Here is a 22667-nt window from a genome sequence, read left to right on the forward strand (position 1 = left end):
AAGATAAATCAACTTTAATCAGTCCAAATAGAAAAAAGTACATAGTCTCGACTCTCACGATTTACTTCAAATGTAATCAAAGTATAATCTTACAAAATTGAAAAAAAACAAAACAGTTTTGAGGTTTGAATTCATATTGATTTTGGGTTTGGACTATTTACGTGTCTTGTGACGTGTAGTAATTCATTTCTGTTCATGTGATGTACGCTTGAGAATTTGACGAATCATGTCTTCTTTGTAGATGATGTCTTCTTCAAGCAAGGAATCAAAGAGGAGGATGGGATGTCTCGAATAACTTTGTACCATCTCTTTGTTGTAGGCTTCTTTGTTTCCTGATCAGTACTTGTTATTTTATTTTCAGAGTGTGTTTCCACATCTAGCAGCAGTACCTCAAGACTTTCCATCTTTTTTTTTTTAATTAAAAAGTCACTACAAAAGTTATAGATACGAAGCTGTAAAGTAAAACTGAGCTTATTCAATGTAGCTGACCATGATGTATCCAAAATTATTTGGATCAAGCTCTTTCATGATCATTGCTGCATATTTATCAACCATGTTCTGTGTGGTGGATTGATTGTTTGCGGATGCAGTAAGCCTTATAAACTGTGTGAAGAACAAAAAGAAAAAGAAAACATAACACAGTTTACCAAATTTCCCAAAAACTTAAAGAGAAAATCTACAAGCTTCCTCTTTACCTGTTTAAGTTCTTCTTCTGATAGTCTACCATCACCATCCTTATCTGCCCTGCATTTCACAAACTCTATTGATTCAACTTTATAACTCAATCTCTGATCACTCCCATAGATCTTGTAGAGATAAATAAAACGAAAGACTTAGTTAAACAAACACCCTTACATGTCAAAGAACATCCTAATTCTGGAGTCAAAGCATTGATCATTTATTTGACACCATAATTCCAATAGTTCACTTTTACTAACCCCCTCACATGATATATCTCTTTGTCTTGCCAATGTGTAAAACAATCCCAAGGCAAATTCCTTCGAGTTTATACCTGCAATATTAATATTTTTTTTTTTAGACTTATATGATTTTGCTTTTTAATAAGATGTATATAAACTCTATATAGTTATGCAGTTTGATTTACCTAGGCATTCACCAAAATTTAACGGATCCAGCAGTCCACCAGTTTTGGCAGTCATCTTATCAAACCGCCTCTCGACGGCGATCCAACCAGCATCGGTCATGCTGATGAACATTTTAAGACCTTTCAAGGCCTCTGACGAATCAAACTTCGATCTTGATGGTTCATCGAGTGTACGACGATTCACCACAGACTTCTTCCTCGACCCTTGCCGCCTCCGTACCATCGGCTCTGTGTTCTCCTCGACGACCACGTTGTCTCCCTGAATGTCTAGCGTGATGGTCACGTACTCCGTTGCGTCCTCAGGGCTTTTAATCTCCGGATTTTGGTGGATCGGTGGTGACGATGATCCGCTCATCGAATCTCTGTGGGGTATTAAGTCGTTGCTCCAGTCATCTCCCTCCGGGTTATAGTCGGTCACGTCAAAGCTCACTGGTCTCTCCATATCACGCTCTGCCTGAAAATTTTAGTTCCTTTTGGACAAGAAAGTTAACCTGGGAATTGATGATTTCTTGGAATACAAAAACATGATTGTTTTGTTTTTTTCTTGCATTTCAAGTCAACGATTAAACTTGTTGGGATAACAGAACTAGTCTTACGAAAATATAGTTTTTTTTTCTACTTAAGTCTTTTGTTTTGGTCAAACACGAATACTTGTCTTTTTTTTTTGAAACACAAACTTTTAATTAATTCGATCAAGTAATGTTTGGTGGTACAATAAATGCAGTTTCATCTGCCAAAACTTGTTTAGCTAAATTATCTGCTACAACATTGTTTATCCGGGAGATCCATTGGAAGGAAATAGCTTCGAAAGCTGAAGCAATTGCGTTGATGTCTGCAGTGATACCATATAGCTCTGAAGCCTCAGTAACAGCCGTAACTGCTTGGATCAGCTGTTTCGAGTCCGATTCACAGCAGATACGTGTATATCCAAGCTCCTTACACTTCGTGACAGCTTCCAGGAGTGCAAGTCCTTCCGCTGCAAGAGAAGATCCGACGAAGTACGCCGGAACCGAGAAGGATCGAGTCCTGTTCTGATCCGATACAGTCCAGCCGAAGCCCGCTAGCATCAGATCCTCCCTCCAAGCCGCATCCGAACGAACCAAAGCACAGTTTTCAGGGACTAGTGTTTGTCCTGCAACACTTATGTGTTCAGTAGATCTTTTCATCTGGTTAGTTTCCCATTCCTTCGCTAGATAAATTGCCTTTGAGACAATTTCTTCCGGTTTCATCCACCTATCATTAAAGATGGCAGAGTTCCTGGCAATCCAAATCTGCCAAATGACCCAAGGAGCTAAGCTACTTTTGATCAGGCCAGTCGGTGGCAGACAGCTTCTTTCACAGAGGCTATTCCAAATAGACTCTAAATCTATCGTTCCTCTAGGTTAGAAGCTTGGCATCAGGGGGGGTTGAAGCCCATACCTTTTGCGCAAAGGAGCATTCGAAAAACAGATGATTTATAGATTCGGACCTTCCACATAGTTTGCACCTCCCATCAACTCCAATATGGCGTCGGATCAACTGTTCTCCAACTGGTATAGCTCCATGAAAAACCTTCCACATAAAGAGCTTAATTTTTGGTGTTGTCTGCAGTTTCCAAACGCTCTTTTTCCAGTTTGTTATTGTCTCCACCATTCGCACTTCCTCTGAAACCGGGCCCTGCATCATGGCAGCCGCATACCCTGTTTTCACCGAGTATTCTCCCGTGTGTGTAAGTGGCCAGATCATCTTATCAGGAGCGCCCGATTTGCTGGGGTTGATGGTTCTGAGTCTTGTCTCTTCGAAGGGGAGAATCATCCTGATTTTGCTCACGTCCCATTCCTTTGTTCCTGGTATCAGCAAGTCTGCAACCGTTGCGTGTAAATGAGAGATTGGTGGCGGCCCCATTGGTCTCAGTTGTGAGGTAACGCTCAGCCAGGCATCGCTCCAGACATTGATGCTTGTGCCATCTCCACTGCCCAGCTTATGTGACGTGCTAGGAGGTCCCTTCCAATGAGAATCCCTCTCCACCCGTGTGACATCGTTTCCGTTCCAGCACATTCCATGATACCTTCAGTTGTGCAGTATTTTCCCATCAGAATTCTCGCAAAGAGGCTCTCTGGATGGTGGGGAATTCTCCAGCTGAGTTTGGCCAAATATGCATCGTTAAAGCTCTGGATATCACGAAATTCTAATCCCCCTTTGTCCTTTGGCATGATCATCTTATCCCAAGATATCCAAGCCATCTTCCTATTACCATCGCGGTCATCCCACCAGAAGCGAGTAAGGGCAGATTGGATCTTCTGGCACAGTGATTCCGGAAGCTAATTAAAGCTTGTCATGGCGTGAGATGGAATCAGTGAGAGTACACTTTGGAGCATCATCATCTTCCCAGCCGTGGATAGAAATTTGTTGGACCATCCCTTCGCTTTCTGTATGATCCTTTCCACGATAGAGCTGAAGATGTCCCTTTTCCTTTTCCCAAAATGCTCCGGAAGTCCAAGGTATTTGCCTACCCCTCCCTCCTTAGAAATGTTGAGTTTTGACTTCACAGCTTGTTTCAAGGTTCCCGGAGTTCTTTTTGAGAAGGTTATCGATGACTTGTCGACGTTGATATACTGCCCCGAGGCTTTCTCATATCTGGTTAGTAGCGCTTGGAGTGTTGCACTGCTCTCTTGCGAAGCTTTCACAAAAAACATGGTATCATCCGCAAATAGAAGATGATTGAGCCGGGGACTCCCCCGCGCTACTTTAATTCCTTTTAGGGAACCATCTTCTTGTGCTCTGTTGCAAAGACCGGATAGAACCTCACTACACATTATAAATATGTATGGTGAGAGAGGGTCTCCTTGACGGATTCCTCTAGTCGGTTTAACTCTTCCTCTAGGCGAGCCGTTGATGAGAAAAGAGTATGAAACAGAAGACACGCATTGCATGATCAGATTTACCCATGTGGGGTGAAAACCCAGTCGCAGGAACACTTGTTGGATGAAGTCCCATTCTAAGCGCTCGTATGCTTTGCTCATGTCAGTTTTGACCGCCATCGCGCATCACTTCGCAGCTTTTGAGGTTTTTAGGAAGTGAAGGACCTCGTGTGTGATCAATATGTTGTCAGATATTACTCTTCCTTTGACGAATGCGGACTGGTTTTCCGAGATCAGCGAGGGGAGGAGAGGTTGGAGCCGTCTAGTGAGGAGCTTGGATATGATCTTGTAGTACACATTGCAAAGAGCAATGGGCCTGTAATCGCTCACTTTCTGCGGACTCTGTATCTTCGGTATCAGTCGAATGAATGTCTCATTGATCCTTGCCGGTAGGGTTCCAGTTCCGAAGAAGGCTTGTACCTCCTTTACTATCTCTGGTCCAATAGCGTCCCAATTCGTATGGAAGAAGCTAGCTGAAAAGCCATCCGGCCCTGGTGCTTTGTCGGCATGAATTGATAGAACGGCTTCTCTAACTTCTGCAGCCGAAGGTTGTTTGATTAACTCGGTGTTTTGGTCTGCCGTGATCTTGCCTGAGAGAGCTTCTTCCACCGTGTCCCTGCTGCTACCTTCTGTGGTTGTGTACATCGTCTGAAAATGGCTGACAATTACTCTTGCTATCTGCTCCTCTTGGTGGACCATAACACCGTTGATATCTTCTATTACAGAGAATGCGTTAGCTCGCTTTCTGTTTCTAGATACAGCATGAAAGAACCCTGAGTTTCTATCCCCCAAATTTAGCCACAACACTCGGCTGCGTTGGCGCCAGTGTTCTTCCTCCGCTTGGTAGGCAGCACTTAACTCATTTGTGATCCGCTGGATGAGTGTAGTATCATTTGCAGGGCTAGTCAACGCTGTTTCCAGTTCAAACTTATTCTCTTCTATGAGCTCTCTGCTATTTTTGTATTGTGTCCTGGTCCATTCTGATATTGCTGACCTTACTCTTGCAATGCGCTCACTGATGGTCATATTCTCAGCAGTCGCCCATGTAGTTGCCACCAGTGCTTTCACTTCCTCATTATCCTTTAGCCGGCGGTCATATCGGAATAGCCCTCGTCGCTTTTTCTTGTCGGGCTCAAAGTATGACATTAGTGGCTTGTGATCTGAGCCTTCATATGCCAGGTATTGGCATCTCGCTTTTGGAAACATCTCTGCTCACATGCTGTTGACTATAGCTCAATCAAGCCTACATCTTACAAGGTGTAGACCTCGCTGCCCTCTCCAAGACAGGGGGTCTCCGGAGTGTTGCAGATCATACAAGTCAGCCTCTGCCATGAATGTGCGCATGTCTGTGAAGGAACCTTCTTCTCTGCTCGGCCCTCCTTCTTTCTCAGTGTTACTCGTGAGATCATTAAAGTCTCCGGTGACAAATAGTGGTGCGTCTCTCGAGTCCGAGAGGTAAATGATGTGCTCCCACAATTGTCGTCGCTTAGGCTTGTCCGTGTCACCGTAAATGAAGAAAGCAAAAAAATTATTTCCTTCAAATTCAATACAAGTGTCTATGTGATTTGCATTTGCACTCAGTACTTGTAGATTCACTTCTTGTTTCCAAAGCAAGGCGAGGCCGCCAGCCCCATGTCCAACCGGTGGAACTAGAACTCGGTGCTCGTATGTGAGCTGCTCTGTCTTTTTTAACACAAAGCTATCAGGGTTTTTAGTTTCCATTAGAAACATGATGTCCGGGAAAATGTCCTTCTTCAGTTCCCGCAATCGTTGAACTGTCCGGGGATTCCCCAACCTCTGACAGTTCCAGCTACATATTTTTAAGGAACGAGAGAAGATGGATTCCGAAAATCCATCTATTTCCTCGTCTTTGCTGGGATCATTTTGCAGATGGGCTGATTTTCTGAACTTGTAGTGGCTCCTGAGAGGCCATCTGAGTTTTTGGAGGACGTAGCTTTTGTGGTGTCTGCGTTTAGTTTCTTCCTGCAAGATGTTGTGTTGTCTCTCTGCACCTTTCGCTTGCGTGAGCTGGTCCCTCTGATTGGCTTCGGGCTCTGGTGGACAACTCTTTTCCCTGGAGGGCGTCCCAGTTTCTTTCTCTCTGACTGCTTCTCGTTAGTTGTATCTTCATTGTTTGGTTTCCTCTGTTGTTTGGAGGGGCCTAGGCGATGTAAAGCAGGAGGGCGTCCTGGTTTCCTTTTTGGGGCTGCTTCATCTCTTGGAGGTTCCTCTCTACATAAAGTATCTTCTGTGTTGAGCGGTCCTAGGCGCAGAGCGGCTGGGATTCTTTCTGCAGTGGGGGAGCTTCTTAGCCCAAGGGTTACTTCTTGCTCAGTCTCAGTCCCAATCATGGCCGCTTTGACCATTTGTAAAGCTGTTTCTTCCAATTCTCCTTGTTGTTCTGCTTTTTTCATGCGTTCACGCCTAGCTGCGCTTTCGGTCGGGTCTGCACACTGTGTGTACTGCACCATCACTTCTCTAACTTCCTCTAGCGCGACCTCAAAGGCTTCCTGGTGTGTTGCTTGCAGGGGAGTCCCATTGGCTGAAGCCTCAACCATTGCCTTAGAAGAGCTTGATTCATCTTCTTTAGTCATAGCTCTATTCCCCGATTGGGTCTTGGCTACATTTTCACTTGATGTTCTCTGTCGTTCAGGTGGGTCTTCCTTTCGGCGGTACTGGCCAAGGTTTTCCCCCTGGGGCCTGGTTCCTTCTACTCTTTGGTTAAGGGAGTGGCTAATGCTTTTAGCCCTCCATTCCACTGGTCTTTGGCTGGATTGGCTCCTGTGAGGTGCCATTTGAGACTGTCTTGACCTTCTGCTTTCATTTAGGTGATAGCGTGCATCCCTTCGCCTATCAAAAGTCTCTCTGCTATAGTGTTGTCTCTCAGGGTAATCTTCTTTTGATCTTGTAGCTGCGAATCGGAACACTTCTGATTTTTCCCATTGGCCATGTTGATCGTCTCTGTATGTTTGCTTGTGTCTAGCAGTTTCTTCGTCTTCCTTAGCCTTCTTAAGCTTGTGCTTCGCTACTAGACATTCCTTGACATCGTGGTCCAATCGGAAACACTTGTCGCAGTGTTTCTCCAATCTCTCTTATACAAACGAGGCGCAGACTTCATCTCCATTGGAGTATTCAATAATGGATTGTTTGAGTAACGGTAGTAGACCATTGATTTGTACCTTCATTCTACCCGTTAATGGAGTGATTTCCAATTTCTCAAAAACTCCTAAGTCTTCTCCCAATCCTCTGATTGTTTCTTCAGTCCACAGGTGGACTGGGATTCCTTGGACTTTGATCCAAAAGGGTATGAGAGAGGGAAAGGATGGTGCGGCTGCAGGTTCCCAACGTTGGAGGATAATCATCCATTTCGCAAAGTGGAAAGGTCGTTTCTCTAGAACTGCTTGTATGTCGGCTTCACTTGCAAACTGGAACTGGAACAGTCCATTCCCTAGATCTGCACCAATCGGTCTTCCAAATCCTTTCCATTGTTCAGTGAAGTGTGGAATGAGGGACCAGACCTTCTGTACTGATTTATTAGTCACTCGTCCTATGAGGGTGAGAGCATGCTTGTGGGCTAGTGCAGCGGGGTCAGGTGCTTGGATCTTGATTCTGCTGTGCGCGGGGCTTGTTGATTTTCCATAGAAATTCCTTTCCCTTTTTCTGCCAAAGAAAGTCTTCTTGTCGTCATGGTTGGTCGTGGGTGAGAATTGTTTTACTTAGCTAGATCTCCGATTCTAGGTAGAGTATGTGATGCTTCTTGCTTTGGTCTCAAGACAGAACTTTGGATTCCCAAATATTCTGTGAGAATGAGAGGGCTTTTGAGCTCATACAACTTTTGGGAACTCTGTTGGGAGCTCACTGGAGCTGTTGAAGACTGGTGCAGTGGAGGAGCTGGAGATTCGGCCGGTGGTTTTCATGGCTGACGACGGCCCTCCGACCAAGGTCGGGGGAGAACCCGGTGTGTAATTCACCAAGTAGGTGATAGGACCGCTGGTTAATCCTAATGCAGAAACAATTTGAATCTAGACTAGACTTTCAGAGTTTGCACGCCCAGAAGGGGGAATAAACTGGCGGATAAAGGGCGAGAACTTTTAAAATTTTGAGCGTAAGGACCGTTCTCGCTTAACGTGTCTGAGAGAAAAAATCACCCAATCATCTCTTCATTGGCTCTTATTTAGACCGAATACTTGTCTTTTATTTTTATTTTTTATACTGTTTTATGTAAAACGATATTCTATTAAATAACTGAATGGATACAACGTTTATGAACCAGAAAAAAGTCTAACAAAAACAAGAAACAGAATGAAAGTCTTACAAAACAAGAAACAGAATGAAGCTCATCAAACAAAAATTGTGATTAGTTGGAGAATCAATTCGACTTTTCAAACAATTTTAAAAATTCAAAATGTATAAGACCACCATTAACCCTGCCTCTTAAGTGGATCCTACGATTTTGATAAAATCCAGTTCTTCCTCTTCTTCTGCAAGAGGCGACTTTGCTTGGGTTCTTGTACTGTTTGCGGGTTTCACTGACACGTGGCGTCCCGCGATCGTTTTTAATTTTTTTTTTTTTTAAATCAGCCAAAAAATAAAAAATAAAAAAATAAGAACTCTTTAGCGATAATTATGCTCAAACCATTTTCAAACATTATCTTCCACCCTCAAATATTGGTTAGGCGGTATTGGTCGGCCCATTATGGCTACTAGAGATTTTGTAGCCCGGGGTATTCATATAGTTTTTAGTTAACTTAAAAAGTTGACACTTATATACGACCATATTTCGTGAATATATAATACAATCGATTTTAAACTATTAAATTGGTAGAAATTTTAAAATTTGTTTGTATTTATTCACAATTTGTTGTTTCTTTGGAAATCATATATATGATGATAAGTAGGATGAGTAAAAACTAACTAAACCTAAACGTTATTGATCCACATGTGTCAGGTAGTTCCAAATACAGAAAATTCCAGAACATAAACTTTCTAGAAACATGCAAGATAATGTGATATCAAATCCTAGTCATAAAATAAAGGTAAGAACTATAAAAGCAACAAACATGCTGCTACTCCACAAAATTAATGATACAAAGTGGTCTAAAGTTTTCTTTCAATCACTACAACTAAGCTGCATGCGAGCACAATCAAATGCTTGAAATTACCATGGTTCTATTTAAGATGCAGATCAACATACTTTACTCTCTCAAATCTTTGAGCTAGTTCTTTATGATTCAAAATAAAAAAAACATACATTGAATCATTAAAAAAAGTGAAAACCATAGTGAATGATCTAAAAGAAATCTCCAAAATACAACATGAATATAGTAAAACAATACATTGATTCTGATCGTGGTTTTGCGGATTATATTCTAAATGTTTTTTTTCAAATTTTAAAAAGTAAAAACTATTATAGTTTAATATATATTTTGAAACATAAGCTTATGAAAAAATAAAACTTAATTTTCGTACTATTATTTTCCCATATTTTGAGAAAATATGTTCATATTTAATATTTAATATGTATATATATATATATATATATATATATATATATTATCATTGAAATATAAGTCATGATCAAAATTCAAAAATTGTTGTCTCTTTAACATCCAAATATATACATATGGAATGTGAGCAAATTGAATAAAAACTTAACTAAATTTTGGTTAATGAAGATGTCTTTTATTTTACATACATTGAATCATTAAAAACAGTGAAACCCATAGTGAATTATCTAAAAGAAATCTCAAAAATACAACATGGATATAGTAAAACAATACCTTCATCTCAAGTCTAATCGTGGTTTTGCGGATTATATTCTAAATGTTTTTTTTCAAATTTTAAAAAGTAAAAACTATTATAGTTTAATATATATTTTGAAACATAAGCTTATGAAAAAATAAAACTTAATTTTCGTACTTTTATTTTCCCATATTTTGAGAAAATATGTTCATATATAATATTTAATATGTATATATATATATATATATATATATATATATATATATTTATTATCATTGAAATATAATAAGTCGTCCAGATGGAAGACTTTCCAGACGACTTAATTAAGTCGTCCGATAAGTCGTCCAGCTGGGAAGACTTTCCAGACGCCTTATTATAAGTCGTCTAATAAGTCGTCCAGATGGAAGACTTTCCAGACGACTTAATTAAGTCGTCCGATAAGTCGTCCAGCTGGGAAGACTTTCCAGACGCCTTATTATAAGTCGTCTAATAAGTCGTCCAGATGGAAGACTTTCCAGACGACTTAATTAAGTCGTCCGATAAGTCGTCCAGCTGGGAAGACTTTCCAGACGCCTTATTATAAGTCGTCTAATAAGTCGTCCAGATGGAAGACTTTCCAGACGACTTAATTAAGTCGTCCGATAAGTCGTCCAGCTGGGAAGACTTTCCAGACGCCTTATTATAAGTCGTCTAATAAGTCGTCCAGATGGAAGACTTTCCAGACGACTTAATTAAGTCGTCCGATAAGTCGTCCAGCTGGGAAGACTTTCCAGACGCCTTATTATAAGTCGTCTAATAAGTCGTCCAGATGGAAGACTTTCCAGACGACTTAATTAAGTCGTCCGATAAGTCGTCCAGCTGGGAAGACTTTCCAGACGCCTTATTATAAGTCGTCTAATAAGTCGTCCAGATGGAAGACTTTCCAGACGACTTAATTAAGTCGTCCGATAAGTCGTCCAGCTGGGAAGACTTTCCAGACGCCTTATTATAAGTCGTCTAATAAGTCGTCCAGATGGAAGACTTTCCAGACGACTTAATTAAGTCGTCCGATAAGTCGTCCAGCTGGGAAGACTTTCCAGACGCCTTATTATAAGTCGTCTAATAAGTCGTCCAGATGGAAGACTTTCCAGACGACTTAATTAAGTCGTCCGATAAGTCGTCCAGCTGGGAAGACTTTCCAGACGCCTTATTATAAGTCGTCTAATAAGTCGTCCAGATGGAAGACTTTCCAGACGACTTAATTAAGTCGTCCGATAAGTCGTCCAGCTGGGAAGACTTTCCAGACGCCTTATTATAAGTCGTCTAATAAGTCGTCCAGATGGAAGACTTTCCAGACGACTTAATTAAGTCGTCCGATAAGTCGTCCAGCTGGGAAGACTTTCCAGACGCCTTATTATAAGTCGTCTAATAAGTCGTCCAGATGGAAGACTTTCCAGACGACTTAATTAAGTCGTCCGATAAGTCGTCCAGCTGGGAAGACTTTCCAGACGCCTTATTATAAGTCGTCTAATAAGTCGTCCAGATGGAAGACTTTCCAGACGACTTAATTAAGTCGTCCGATAAGTCGTCCAGCTGGGAAGACTTTCCAGACGCCTTATTATAAGTCGTCTAATAAGTCGTCCAGATGGAAGACTTTCCAGACGACTTAATTAAGTCGTCCGATAAGTCGTCCAGCTGGGAAGACTTTCCAGACGCCTTATTATAAGTCGTCTAATAAGTCGTCCAGATGGAAGACTTTCCAGACGACTTAATTAAGTCGTCCGATAAGTCGTCCAGCTGGGAAGACTTTCCAGACGCCTTATTATAAGTCGTCTAATAAGTCGTCCAGATGGAAGACTTTCCAGACGACTTAATTAAGTCGTCCGATAAGTCGTCCAGCTGGGAAGACTTTCCAGACGCCTTATTATAAGTCGTCTAATAAGTCGTCCAGATGGAAGACTTTCCAGACGACTTAATTAAGTCGTCCGATAAGTCGTCCAGCTGGGAAGACTTTCCAGACGCCTTATTATAAGTCGTCTAATAAGTCGTCCAGATGGAAGACTTTCCAGACGACTTAATTAAGTCGTCCGATAAGTCGTCCAGCTGGGAAGACTTTCCAGACGCCTTATTATAAGTCGTCTAATAAGTCGTCCAGATGGAAGACTTTCCAGACGACTTAATTAAGTCGTCCGATAAGTCGTCCAGCTGGGAAGACTTTCCAGACGCCTTATTATAAGTCGTCTAATAAGTCGTCCAGATGGAAGACTTTCCAGACGACTTAATTAAGTCGTCCGATAAGTCGTCCAGCTGGGAAGACTTTCCAGACGCCTTATTATAAGTCGTCTAATAAGTCGTCCAGATGGAAGACTTTCCAGACGACTTATAATAAGTCGTCTGCGCAGTCTTTTGGATTGAAGTAAATACCTGACTCAAGATAGCAGCTTTCATTGATCTGCGGCCTCTGCTGCCCTCGTAAGCCAGTATCGGTGGAGACGGACTGTCTGCTCTGGGACCACCAATACTAGCACCCAATTCCGGCATAGCTGTGTACGTCTAGACCTGAAGAACTTGTATAAACCCATCCACGGTGTAACAGCCAGCAATTTCTTTGTTCCACAAAGAGTCCATCAGCACCTTAAACGCGACTCTCCCCCATGGATAATTCTCAAACCGTTCTAAATCCATCACTAGCCTTGCCAGAGTAGATCGTGTAGCGGTTGAAAACTTTCTCCCTTCAATGAATCCAGTGAAGATGGAGAGGTACGCGAGCCGCTTGCGATCTTCCCTGGACCAATCCCCGCATCTCTTCAGTGCTGCTATTATCTGATCAGTAGTTGGCCCAGCTTCCAGATGAACTCCCAGCATCCCCCAGAAAGAAACCATCTCTGGGGTAACGTCACATTTTGGTGTCTCAAGGTCCTCGATGTACTCGCAGTTTAGACCAGTGAGGTTTTCAAACTCTAACAGTGAAAACCTCAAAGGTTCTGGACCAACGAGAGACCACATCTCATACTTCTTCTTAATGTCCAGCTTGAAACTGAGCATGTAGTGAACCAGCCTTGAAGCCCAACCAAATCCCTGCTCCTTGAACTTGATGAAAACTCCCAAACTCGACTCCTTGAGCTCTTCAAATTCGTCATCAGTAAGAGCTTTCCTAAGAGCAGTATGCAACTTGCTGTTATCCGTATGATACGAAATGCTATTGTGGGCTTCTGGTTCTTCCCCTGATGTGTATAACCTACGGGGGAGTTCTGGAATATCCATCCTTTTTGTCTGCAAAATAATCAAAGACAACAATATAAGTCCAGACGACTTAGTAGACGACTTAAATTACTTACAAGTCTTCCAGTCGCAGAAGGAGTTGGAGTACTCGTCATTGCGGTTATAGATCTGAAAAAATAAACGTGAAACGGTGAGAATGAGTAAATTGATAGAGACAACGTTTTATGTTCATCTTTTCCTCGAGATTGATGACTTAGCGGCGTTAGGGTTTACAGAGAAACGGCGCTAAGGTTTACAGAGAAGAAGCGGCGGCGCTAGGGTTTAGAAGAAGCGGCGGCGCTAGTGTTTAGAACGTTGGTGACCACGGTGGCGAGGGCGACGGTTTGTTCGGATATAGTGGAAGCGGCGGCGCTAGGGTTTAGAGGAATCGGCGGCGCTAGGGTTTAGAGGAATCGGCGGCGCTAGGGTTTAGAGGAATCGGCGGCGCTAGGGTTTAGAGGAATCGGCGGCGCTAGGGTTTAGAGGAATCGGCGGCGCTAGGGTTTAGAGGAATCGGCGGCGCTAGGGTTTAGAGGAATCGGCGGCGCTAGGGTTTAGAGGAATCGGCGGCGCTAGGGTTTAGAGGAATCGGCGGCGCTAGGGTTTAGAGGAATCGGCGGCGCTAGGGTTTAGAGGAATCGGCGCGGCTAGGGTTAGAAGAAGCTGCGGCGACAACGGTGAGAATGAAGTGAGATAGATAGCCGATGTTGAGAACGATGGTTTGTTCGGAAATCGTGGGAATTCGAAATCGCCTTTGAGAGAGAACTGTTAGGGTTTCTGAATTTCGCGAAAAATGAAACAAAAAAAATAAAAATCACCTTATATATTGGGTAAATAATCCGGTTAGCTTTAAAATTACATTGGTAAACTTTAAGGTTTGGTCCGGTTTAGACGACTTATTCTGGCTGATAATGTACAACAGACGATTTAATATTTAGTCGTCTGTTTTCAGACGACAAAATATTAAGTCGTCCTAGACCCTAAAATGAACCCCTAAACTAAAATGACTAGATTAACTAACTAACCACGTTATAAAATCAAATTATACTTAAATAGTGTTTACTATACACAGAAATGAACACGCATAAGTTATTTTAAAAATTTTCAAAAACGGTTTTAATGCTTTCCAAAATCTAACCCTAAGAACACATACAATACTACAACATATGTTGATGAAACATAAACTAAAGAATATCATGACTCACTACTTTCACTCATCTATGCTGAAAACAATTGAAATTTGTTATATCTTAATTTATACCTCCTAAGACATATGTTAATTACATAATTCCCATTTTTCACTTATCAAAATATTTTTTACAAAATTTTTAAATTATGTTTAAGACTAACTGTCCAGACGACTTTCAGTTAAGTCGTCTGGACGACTTATTTTCAAGTCGTCTAAACAGACGACTTGCGAGGGGTAGAAACGTAAAAAAAATTCCGTTTTTTTGTTTGGTCACAAGGGGATAGTTGTAATTTCAATAGCCTTTTAGGTTACTTTTGCCTTTGACCCAAGTTGGGGTATTGTTTTGGGTTTGACTCCAAATTTTGAGTCACACTTAGCAATTCTCCCTTGAAATATAAGTCATGATCAAAATTCAAAATTTGTTGTCTCTTTAACATCCAAATATATACATATGGAATGTGAGCAAATTGAATAAAGACTTAACTAAATTTTGGTTAATGAAGATTTCTTTTATTTTACATATTTGGTTTCTCATTAGAACTAATTTGTTAATCATAATTGATTTAAACATTGTTTTTGACTTAAGAATCACTGATTTGCCATTTTTAACTGACATAAAGTTTTTATTTAGAATTTTAAAGAATCTTAAGGGGTTCTTAAGAAATATGAGTTGATGTTGCTTACAATGATAGTTTGATGATTGATGTCATTCTTAGACCAACCCTCATGCCATGAGAATTAGACAATCCCATACCTGAAACTGAAACCAAATAAGAGTAATGTACTTGTTTTAAATATGTTATTAATTTTTTTTAAGCTTTTTTAACACAGTTTTTCACGATTTTCTTATTAGCTATATAACAATACTCACAACATACTAAAAAATTTAATCTATCTTTTTATAAGATCTACTATACTAAAATTTTTAAAACTTGCAACCAAGCAAGGACCACGGCCAAGCAGCCTTTAAGAACACCATTCTCAATAACAAATCTTCATGCAGCAACAGTTGCTCCTCCAGCTAAGAAGCTTGAATGTTGAAACGTACCCTTCTTCTCCCCAACGCACAACACTGTCGATGTGTTGAGCACCAAATCCATTTGGAATCACTATCTTCCATAGAAGAAGTTTAAAGCATTTCTCCACTGTTCTTGTAGAATAATTTCCCGTTTTCCACAGCAACCTTAGAAGCTTTCCTTTCCATATACACAAAGCATAAACATGACAACAAAAAGAAATAGGTTTCAAATTTTTCGAAGCAGGTAAAAGAAATAGATACTAACCGGACCAATGTGATTGATGCACTGTTGCAGAAGTTTCAACTGAGGACACTTCTCCACAAGGTTTACTTCTTCCCCCTCGTCAATATCAAACCTGTAACATTTCAATCAAACACACATCAAAGTTTATTTTTCTTGATTCGGCTCAAAGCTTTTGTCATAAATGAGGAAAAAGAGTTGGTGAGAAGTAATTACCAGTAGAAGTAAGGGGTCTCTACTCTGACAGCGGAGCAACTTGTAGTAAAAATAAACATTGTGTCCATACCAATGTCTAAGGGTCAATATGCTGCAACAAAGTGCATAAACCAAGATCAGATTAGGCTCAATCCAAAACGTAGAATTAAAAAAGGAAACCGAAACTGAGATTAGTCTCTCTATAACTGACCGCCTCAAGCGAGTGTTGTAAAGCAAGCTTTTGTGCCTTTCCATTCTTTGACAAAACTTTGCCAAACTTAGCTGCTCTGATCAAAAACTGAGATTTCTCTAACAAACTCGAGATTGTTTAACTCAAAGTCAACTCAAAGCCATTCTATTTTGTGTAATCTTCTTTCAAGACAGACATGTTAAGCGTGATCATTCTCTCCAGTTGCATCCATTTGAAGTGAACGGATTTCTCGACAACCATTTCACCACTTCAAGATCGTGGGCTCTAGAGTATTCTTCATCCCTCCGCACCAGATTTCTTTATAGTTTTCCATGCTTTGTCATCACTGATCTTATGGACTTAACCGGGAGTCTAGAGCAGCCTCCACGTCATCTTTCTCGGCGAAGAGAAATGAGAATGATACCCACATTCATCAGATCCCACTCAAAATAGAGATTCTGACCTGAAGTGAAACATCAAGAATTTGTTGTCTGACTCTTACTCTCTTACATGTTTGTGTATATATATATATATATAGGCACGAATATGCATGTCAAATAGACTATAAACAGAGAAAGAAGCGCAGTTTAGCACACAGTTTCGGATCAATAGATTCAGCCAAAGAACAAAGACTGAAAAAATTCAAAACTTCTCGGATCTAGAAGACAGAGCAAGAGCAACCCACTACCACTGAAAAATAAAGGAAAAACAATATAGAGAAGGCTTAGTCGTGGTCAAGAATAAGTACCTTAAATATACCACCAGAATTGTATTTACAACACTGACAACTTCATTTCCCTTTTATTGAGCAAAATGTGAAGAGAGAGAGTGATGAAAGATAAAAAAAAAAAAAGAGACTGGATTTGAAAATCCCAAACTGCATAGGAGCCTCTGCACAACTTGAATTGTATTTTCAATCATAACCAACTGCTTTCATGGTAAACAAACAATACATTAAAGAACTCTTCGAATTTATGTGAGAGCATAGCACTGTATTCAAAGAAACATTGAAGAAGTTAGTTACCCCATACATTGTCCCAACCACCGCATACAGTGCCTGTAGGGATCTCTATGTAGTTCTGGTTTCCATGTAGGGTAAAAGGAGTCCGTCGGCCCCTTTTGGCTGCATCTTCATCTTCCAATACAAATCTGGCTAATTGTCTAAATAACATGCCAAAGCTATCACATAGTTGAGATAAAAAATATTTTGAATGGACAATGAAACTATTAGAGGATGCAGTAGAAGTTAAGTTGCTAGAATAAAAAAAAAGGAAGGGACCTGAAGAAGTGCAGAGATGAACATATGAAAGGCATAGTGTTTGGTTGATTACAAACTCAAAAATCAGCAGCAACACACGGCATGTGCATCTGACACGAAACAAAATCTGAACACTTAACGTTTTGTCAACAAAATGAGCAAGGAAGGGTGAACGATACCTGCAAGTTTCTTTGATTTCATTAACAAAATAAGCAAGGAGTGATGAACGATACCTGCTGAGAAATGATTTCCAAAGACTGGTCGAGATGGAGTTTGCTCGAAAATACTCCTGCTCTGCTGAGATCTAGTGAAGCGGAGTTTTTGTTGTGCTCATTTGGCAAGTAAACTCACGCGCGTCTCTCTAGCTCTCTCCTCTTGTGCGGCGCAGTCTAGGGTTTTGGAGGTGGCAAGATCTATGGCGCCTCCTCCCCTTCGGATTATGAACAACGTGACGGAGTAGTGGTCGTTCGGTGATGTCGTTGAAGCTGTCTCTCTTTCCATCTTGGCGGATCTAAAGGATCTCTGGTGCGGAGGTTCATAGGAGGGCTCGAAAGCTCTGGTGGCTCGTTCTCCAACGGTGGCTCTCCCGGATTGAGGACGACTGGGAGACTGACGGCGGCGACTGGTTAGTCATCGGGGCGGTGGAGGCTCGTCTGATTGTCGGGGAGTGAGATGGTGTCGACGGATCTGGCGGTAACTGGTGATGGATCCAACGCCGGTCTTGGACACACCGGCATGGCGAAATCCTGCCCTTGAAATCGTCTGTGTTCAATGGAGCCGGAAGCTATGCTTCCTCGTCTTTTCACCCTTGACCGATTTCTCCTTGCATCCTGTTGATCTTTGTCTTTTAGTGTTTCAATCTTGACCTAGATTACTGTTTCCCGACTAACCGGCCGATGTATTTCTCCAATTTGCTCGATGGGGTTGATAATACAGAACTGCTAAGAAAAAGAAATGGGAAAGGTCATCAAATGGCGAAGCAATCTCGTTGGTATGCTCGATTGGAAAAGGCAAACACTGACATAGCACAACATTCAATTCTGATTGGAGGATTATTTATGCTGACGTGGACATGCTAGAATTGAAGATTATCCCCCTTTTAGTATTGTACGATACGAAGGGAGTATAACATTGCAGGGTCTGTGATAGGCCTTTCTACTCTACGCCATCTATCGAACCACTCGTGGCTTGTGTATGGTTAGGGTAACATTATCGGGCACAAAATTTGGTCCTTAAGAGGAGGGGACCCACAAAAACACCAAAACCGAAAGGGAGAAGTCGTTAAATAAGAGGCGTTTTGGCTTGGTTCTTGTACTGTTCGCAGGCTCCACTGACACGTGGCGGTTTGCGATTGGTTCGTTTCTATTTTTTTTTTTTTAATCGGAAAAAAAAAAGAAAAAAAGAACCTTTATCGATATAATGTTGCCTTTAGGTAGGCAGGTGTAATAATGTTTTAAGCATTTTCTCCACGAGAGTCTATAGTAGTGTTTCTAACGTGCCATAATCCGTATATGGGTAGGCCTTGCACACAAAAAGATAAATAGATAAAAACCAAACCACACAAAGAAGAGAACATGGTAGTTCTTTATTACACGATGATTAAAATCTCAGTAAACAAGAAACAGATGAAAGACTCGATGAGACATTACAACAAGAGAGCAGAGTCCTATTAACCGCGACCAATATTTTATTCAGAAACTTCAGTAATGCATAACATACACAACTGAAGTCAGATTTTGGTCCGAATAAGTCTGATGATGACTCAGGAAGAAGCAGCCTTGGCAGCCTCAAGTCTGGAACTAACAGCCTCCCAAGACACAAGATTGTTCATGAATGTCTTTATGTAATCCGGTCTGCGGTTCTGCTCATATACAAAAATATTACAACAATCAACAAAAGAAAGATACTGGCAAAGAAACAAAAAATGACCGCTATGATGAAAATATTATTACCTGGAAGTCGAGATAGTATGCATGCTGTTTGTTGTTGCAAAAGGAAGAAAAGAAGACATCAGCAAAAATTTATAGGTCCCAAGGCAAATATTTTATATGGTATCGGTTATAAAAGTGTTTATTTTACCTCCCAGACATCAATGGTAAGCAATGGCTGCAAGAAATAACAACCAAGATTAGTTTGAAGGACTTGTAATCATTCGTTCAGTTGATTTTTAATCAAGTGAAACTCTGTATTCAAGTTCATGGTTAAAAAAACTTACGAAAGAGCCAAGCACAAGGGGGTTCACAGCATTGGGAGTTTTCACTACTTTGAGTTTGTTGTCTGCGTCTGAAAGAGATATAAGACGAGTTAGGAACAAAATCAAAATAGTTATGTGAAACTCTTTCATCTGAATCACTCGAAGGGAAAAAAAAAACTGAATCCATCAACTTACAAGCAAGCCAGGCCCAGCCAGCTCCAAACTGAGTGGCGGCAGCAGCATTGAACTCATCATAGAACTTCTCATAAGAAGTGAAATCTCTTTCAAGCAGAGCAAGAAGCTCTCCTGATGGTTTTCCTCCACCACCGGGTTTCATTGATTCCCAGAAGAACTCGTGGTTCCACGCCTATATACATCATTGGATAAGCTAAACAATCACACACCCTTTTAATAGCTCAAAATCAACTTTATTACCTGAGCAGCGTTGTTGAAAGGAGGGAGGAGGTCGCCGTTGTTGTAAGTGTTTTGGATGATATGCTCCAAGGGCTTGCCTTCAAGCTCGGATCCAAGAACCTGTTTCTTGAGGTTGTCCACATAAGCCCTGTGATGTTTTCCCCAGTGAAACTCCAGAGTTTGTTTGCTCATATGCGGCTCCAAAGCATCCTTTGTTTTCCAATATTATACCAAACAACATTTCATCAATTTTACTTTCACTCAAACATTAATACTACTAGGTACATTTTCCAATAGGTCCACTAAGGAAGAATCACTAAGATCAGACCAAGGAACAATTTTATTGGTCACGAAGTCTTACAATATCCATGGTCTTATTTGAACTAATACCAAACAACAATTTTGTTAAACACTTATATGTTTGACTATGTCCATTTAATTAGATGAGTTCATTTGTAACGCCTTTGACGAGGATAAAATGTAATTTGATGGCTAGTGTGGGAATAACAAGTTATCACCTAATCATATAATCCCACCAACACAAAATGACATTTGCACAAGACAATACCAACTGATTTGAAGAAACAGATAAAACTAAATCATACCAGAGGGTATGGAGGTGGCTTAAGGACGTAGTTTGCGGTTACAGCAGCTGAAGCAGCCATTTCTCTTTTGGGAATGAAGCTGCACATTTCAGACAACGTAACATCGAGATGTCCAGAAATTAGTCAATATCGCTACAAATCACAGAAACATAGATTGATATATACAAAACTAAATTAAAATGAAGGTTCTAGGAACAAAGAGTAAGAGATCAGCAAAACTTGAACAGGAAGCAACAAAGTGGATCAGAGATAGGGAATCAGACAGAACCTCTGGTTTCAAGGCAAGTGAGGAGAGCACACGCCAGTGGTATCTGTGGTTTGGGTTTTATGTTTGAGGATGCCTTTTCATATGGCTTTGCATCGTACATGTGGCAGACTTGCAGTACGTATCATTTGTACTATCATTATCTCTTTGCAGTACAGTTTTTTTTTCCTTCACTTGGAGGCTCCTAGAGTCTCATTATGTCCTCATAATTGTATTAAAAATTAGTTTTTAAACTATTTTTTCAGCTTGGTATACTTTTGGTTTACTAACTCAATTATGAAAACAAAAATACAAAACATAAAACATAAAACGTGTTTTATAATGATTCTGCAGCTCAGTTGGTTAAGACATTTGTATTTGCCAAAAAAAAAAACTATAGTGAAAAAACTTCTAGATAGAAAAAATAGTGAAGATATATCACGATTTTTTTTTAAATAAAATATTTTAAATTATTTTTAAAGATGTTTTTTTTTTACCATTTGATCAAAAGTTTGTCTTGAGTTGTGTTGTTTCTATTTCTTTATTCACAACAATTTAAAATTTCGAAAATGGTACTCCCTCGTTTCATTTTAATTGTCGTTATAACTTTATGCACACAGATTAAAAAAACATATGATTTTGTATATTTTCAAAACAAAAATACAATTATCTATACACCTAACCATATTTCAACCAATAGAAAAATAAAATGGAGAATCTTATTAATAAATTTTGCATTGAAACTTTAAAACGACACTTTGAAACGAATTTTTTTTCTTACAACGACAATTAAATCGAAACGGAAGGAGTATAAAAGTTATTGTTATCATGGTATGTAATAGCATACGTTAAAAAAAAATGAAAAAGCCGACATAAATATTTATTATGGACACTGGGCCACATATCCTCTCACTCAAAGCTCAATGAAATTACTTTCTCTCTTCTTGTTTTGGGTATGTCCTTGAGGTGATATCACAAAGAGAAGGGCTTCTCGTACACATCAAATGCCTCGTTAGCGCTCAGTTGTGGTTCCTATTCAACATATGAATGTCTTATCATCAATTTAAATCAACTTAATCTTTGACGAAAATTATTACTTTTACTTTAGTAAGTTAAAGTAATAATTAGAAGAAGAATAAAAATGAATGGATCACCTGAGTCTTTTGTGGGGCTTGGTTTGCTTCCTCACCCGCAGATGGAGCAGCGCCTAAGATGAGCAAACCAAGAAGAGTATTGAGAAAATCGCTGTCCACTTCAACAAGCTCTCTACCTTTGTTTGTGTCGAAGATCTCATGAACTGTTGATCGCATCGCACTCAGTAAGCTCCCATAAGTAGTTCCGTGTCCACGTTCTATGGCTTGAATGAATGCATACGTCATTGCACCCGTCCACGCACTCCCTGACAATTGCTGCATTGCACAACTTTTTATTGTAGTTACATTTATATATTTTTTGTTTGGGATTTGAGACCAAATATGAGCCAAAATTCAGGAATATATATATACCGGAGTGTCAACTGAGGTCTGGTCATCGTCGCAGCCAGTGAAGGAGAAAACTTCACCGCCACTCGTACCTTTCCACATCCCTGATGGAGGCCGATGGTCTTCCCACTCGTACTTTCCGGGTCTATTCAATTAATGAAATCAAGGAACGATCGATCACGAGACAAATTAGTTAAGAACCTATATAAGAATTATACGGTCTCCACTTTTTTACGTTTGCATTTAGAAGCCATACTATGTATTTTCACCTATAATATATAGTGTTTGTCTGCTAGTTGGAGCGACAAAATAATAAGGGATAAATATTATATATAAAAATTATTTTATGTATTATATGTTCTTACATATTATGAAATAATAAATATATATTAAATAATTAAAAGTCAGTAACTATTACGTATATAATTAAATTGGTGCGAACGTATAAATCAATTTTATTAATCCAAATATTTTTTTAAAAAATTTGATAGGATATGTAACTAAATTTAAATGATATTAACATACATAGTATATTTTTAATATTAATGTCTATTTTTGTAAAAAAAATAATGCTTTCTACTCATATGTTTTTTTATCATGTTATTTTTAATAGCAAAAACTTTAAATTACTGATAACAAAATTTTCATTGT

At 40.0% G+C, this 22667-nt stretch overlaps 3 protein-coding genes and 1 long non-coding RNA gene across 11 annotated transcripts in view; all 4 read right to left on the minus strand.

Moving 5' to 3' along the window:
* Positions 1 to 31: 31 nt before the first annotated feature.
* LOC106313295 (respiratory burst oxidase homolog protein C-like) lies at positions 32 to 14938 on the minus strand. The gene is made up of 6 exons (XM_013751079.1): positions 14861 to 14938; positions 1106 to 1575; positions 856 to 1012; positions 696 to 744; positions 490 to 603; positions 32 to 404 (listed from the first exon to the last, which is right to left on the minus strand). Exons 2-6 carry the CDS (start codon positions 1545 to 1547, stop codon positions 225 to 227), a joined length of 942 nt encoding a protein of 313 aa, XP_013606533.1. The 5' UTR covers positions 1548 to 1575; positions 14861 to 14938; the 3' UTR covers positions 32 to 224.
* Positions 14939 to 15054: 116 nt separating this feature from the next.
* On the minus strand, positions 15055 to 18180 carry LOC106313303. Of its 6 annotated transcripts, none has more exons than XR_001264360.1 (8): positions 17312 to 18178; positions 17100 to 17188; positions 16852 to 16981; positions 16569 to 16747; positions 15842 to 16283; positions 15652 to 15742; positions 15460 to 15550; positions 15055 to 15367 (listed from the first exon to the last, which is right to left on the minus strand). It is a non-coding gene; the product is annotated as an uncharacterized LOC106313303 (long non-coding RNA). The 6 variants fall into 6 exon arrangements; XR_001264359.1 differs by having other exon boundaries at positions 16845 to 16981; positions 17312 to 18177; XR_001264358.1 differs by having other exon boundaries at positions 16569 to 16981; positions 17312 to 18180.
* Positions 18181 to 18600: 420 nt separating this feature from the next.
* LOC106315463 (superoxide dismutase [Fe] 1, chloroplastic) lies at positions 18601 to 20697 on the minus strand. Its single transcript, XM_013753203.1, has 8 exons — positions 20560 to 20697; positions 20292 to 20370; positions 19708 to 19896; positions 19468 to 19639; positions 19294 to 19361; positions 19158 to 19184; positions 19031 to 19054; positions 18601 to 18939 (listed from the first exon to the last, which is right to left on the minus strand). The coding sequence occupies exons 2-8, from the start codon at positions 20349 to 20351 to the stop codon at positions 18841 to 18843; spliced, it is 639 nt and encodes a 212-aa protein (XP_013608657.1). The 5' UTR covers positions 20352 to 20370; positions 20560 to 20697; the 3' UTR covers positions 18601 to 18840.
* Positions 20698 to 21252: 555 nt separating this feature from the next.
* The window catches only part of LOC106343374 (metacaspase-2), a 3805-nt gene continuing 2390 nt past the window's right edge, over positions 21253 to 22667 (minus strand). For 2 of the 3 annotated variants that reach the window (XM_013782569.1, XM_013782558.1), the window contains exons 4-6: positions 22041 to 22161; positions 21690 to 21944; positions 21253 to 21567 (exon numbers count right to left, since the gene is read on the minus strand). In XM_013782569.1, the coding sequence (XP_013638023.1) occupies positions 21508 to 21567; positions 21690 to 21944; positions 22041 to 22161 (436 nt within the window). In that variant the 3' untranslated portion in view covers positions 21253 to 21507. Of the gene's footprint in view, positions 21568 to 21689; positions 21958 to 22040; positions 22162 to 22667 lie in introns of all 3 variants that reach the window. The other variant, XR_001269961.1, reaches the window with a different exon arrangement.

The sequence above is a fragment of the Brassica oleracea genome, chromosome C1, assembly GCF_000695525.1.
Source record: "Brassica oleracea var. oleracea cultivar TO1000 chromosome C1, BOL, whole genome shotgun sequence".
Lineage (NCBI taxonomy): Eukaryota > Viridiplantae > Streptophyta > Magnoliopsida > Brassicales > Brassicaceae > Brassica > Brassica oleracea.

Excerpts from the sequence above, each read along its gene's own strand:
- LOC106313295 (XM_013751079.1), bottom strand. The coding sequence starts at position 1,547 with ATGGAGAGACCAGTGAGCTTTGACGTGACCGACTATAACCCGGAGGGA. Across the intron at positions 1,013-1,105 it reads AAATTTTGGTGAATGCCTAG|GTATAAACTCGAAGGAATTT; the intron begins GTAAATCAAACT and ends TTAATATTGCAG. Across the intron at positions 604-695 it reads CAGAAGAAGAACTTAAACAG|TTTATAAGGCTTACTGCATC; the intron begins GTAAAGAGGAAG and ends TTCTTCACACAG.
- LOC106315463 (XM_013753203.1), bottom strand. The coding sequence starts at position 20,351 with ATGGCTGCTTCAGCTGCTGTAACCGCAAACTACGTCCTTAAGCCACCT. Across the intron at positions 19,055-19,157 it reads TTACCATTGATGTCTGGGAG|CATGCATACTATCTCGACTT; the intron begins GTAAAATAAACA and ends AACAACAAACAG. Across the intron at positions 18,940-19,030 it reads CATACTATCTCGACTTCCAG|AACCGCAGACCGGATTACAT; the intron begins GTAATAATATTT and ends GTATATGAGCAG.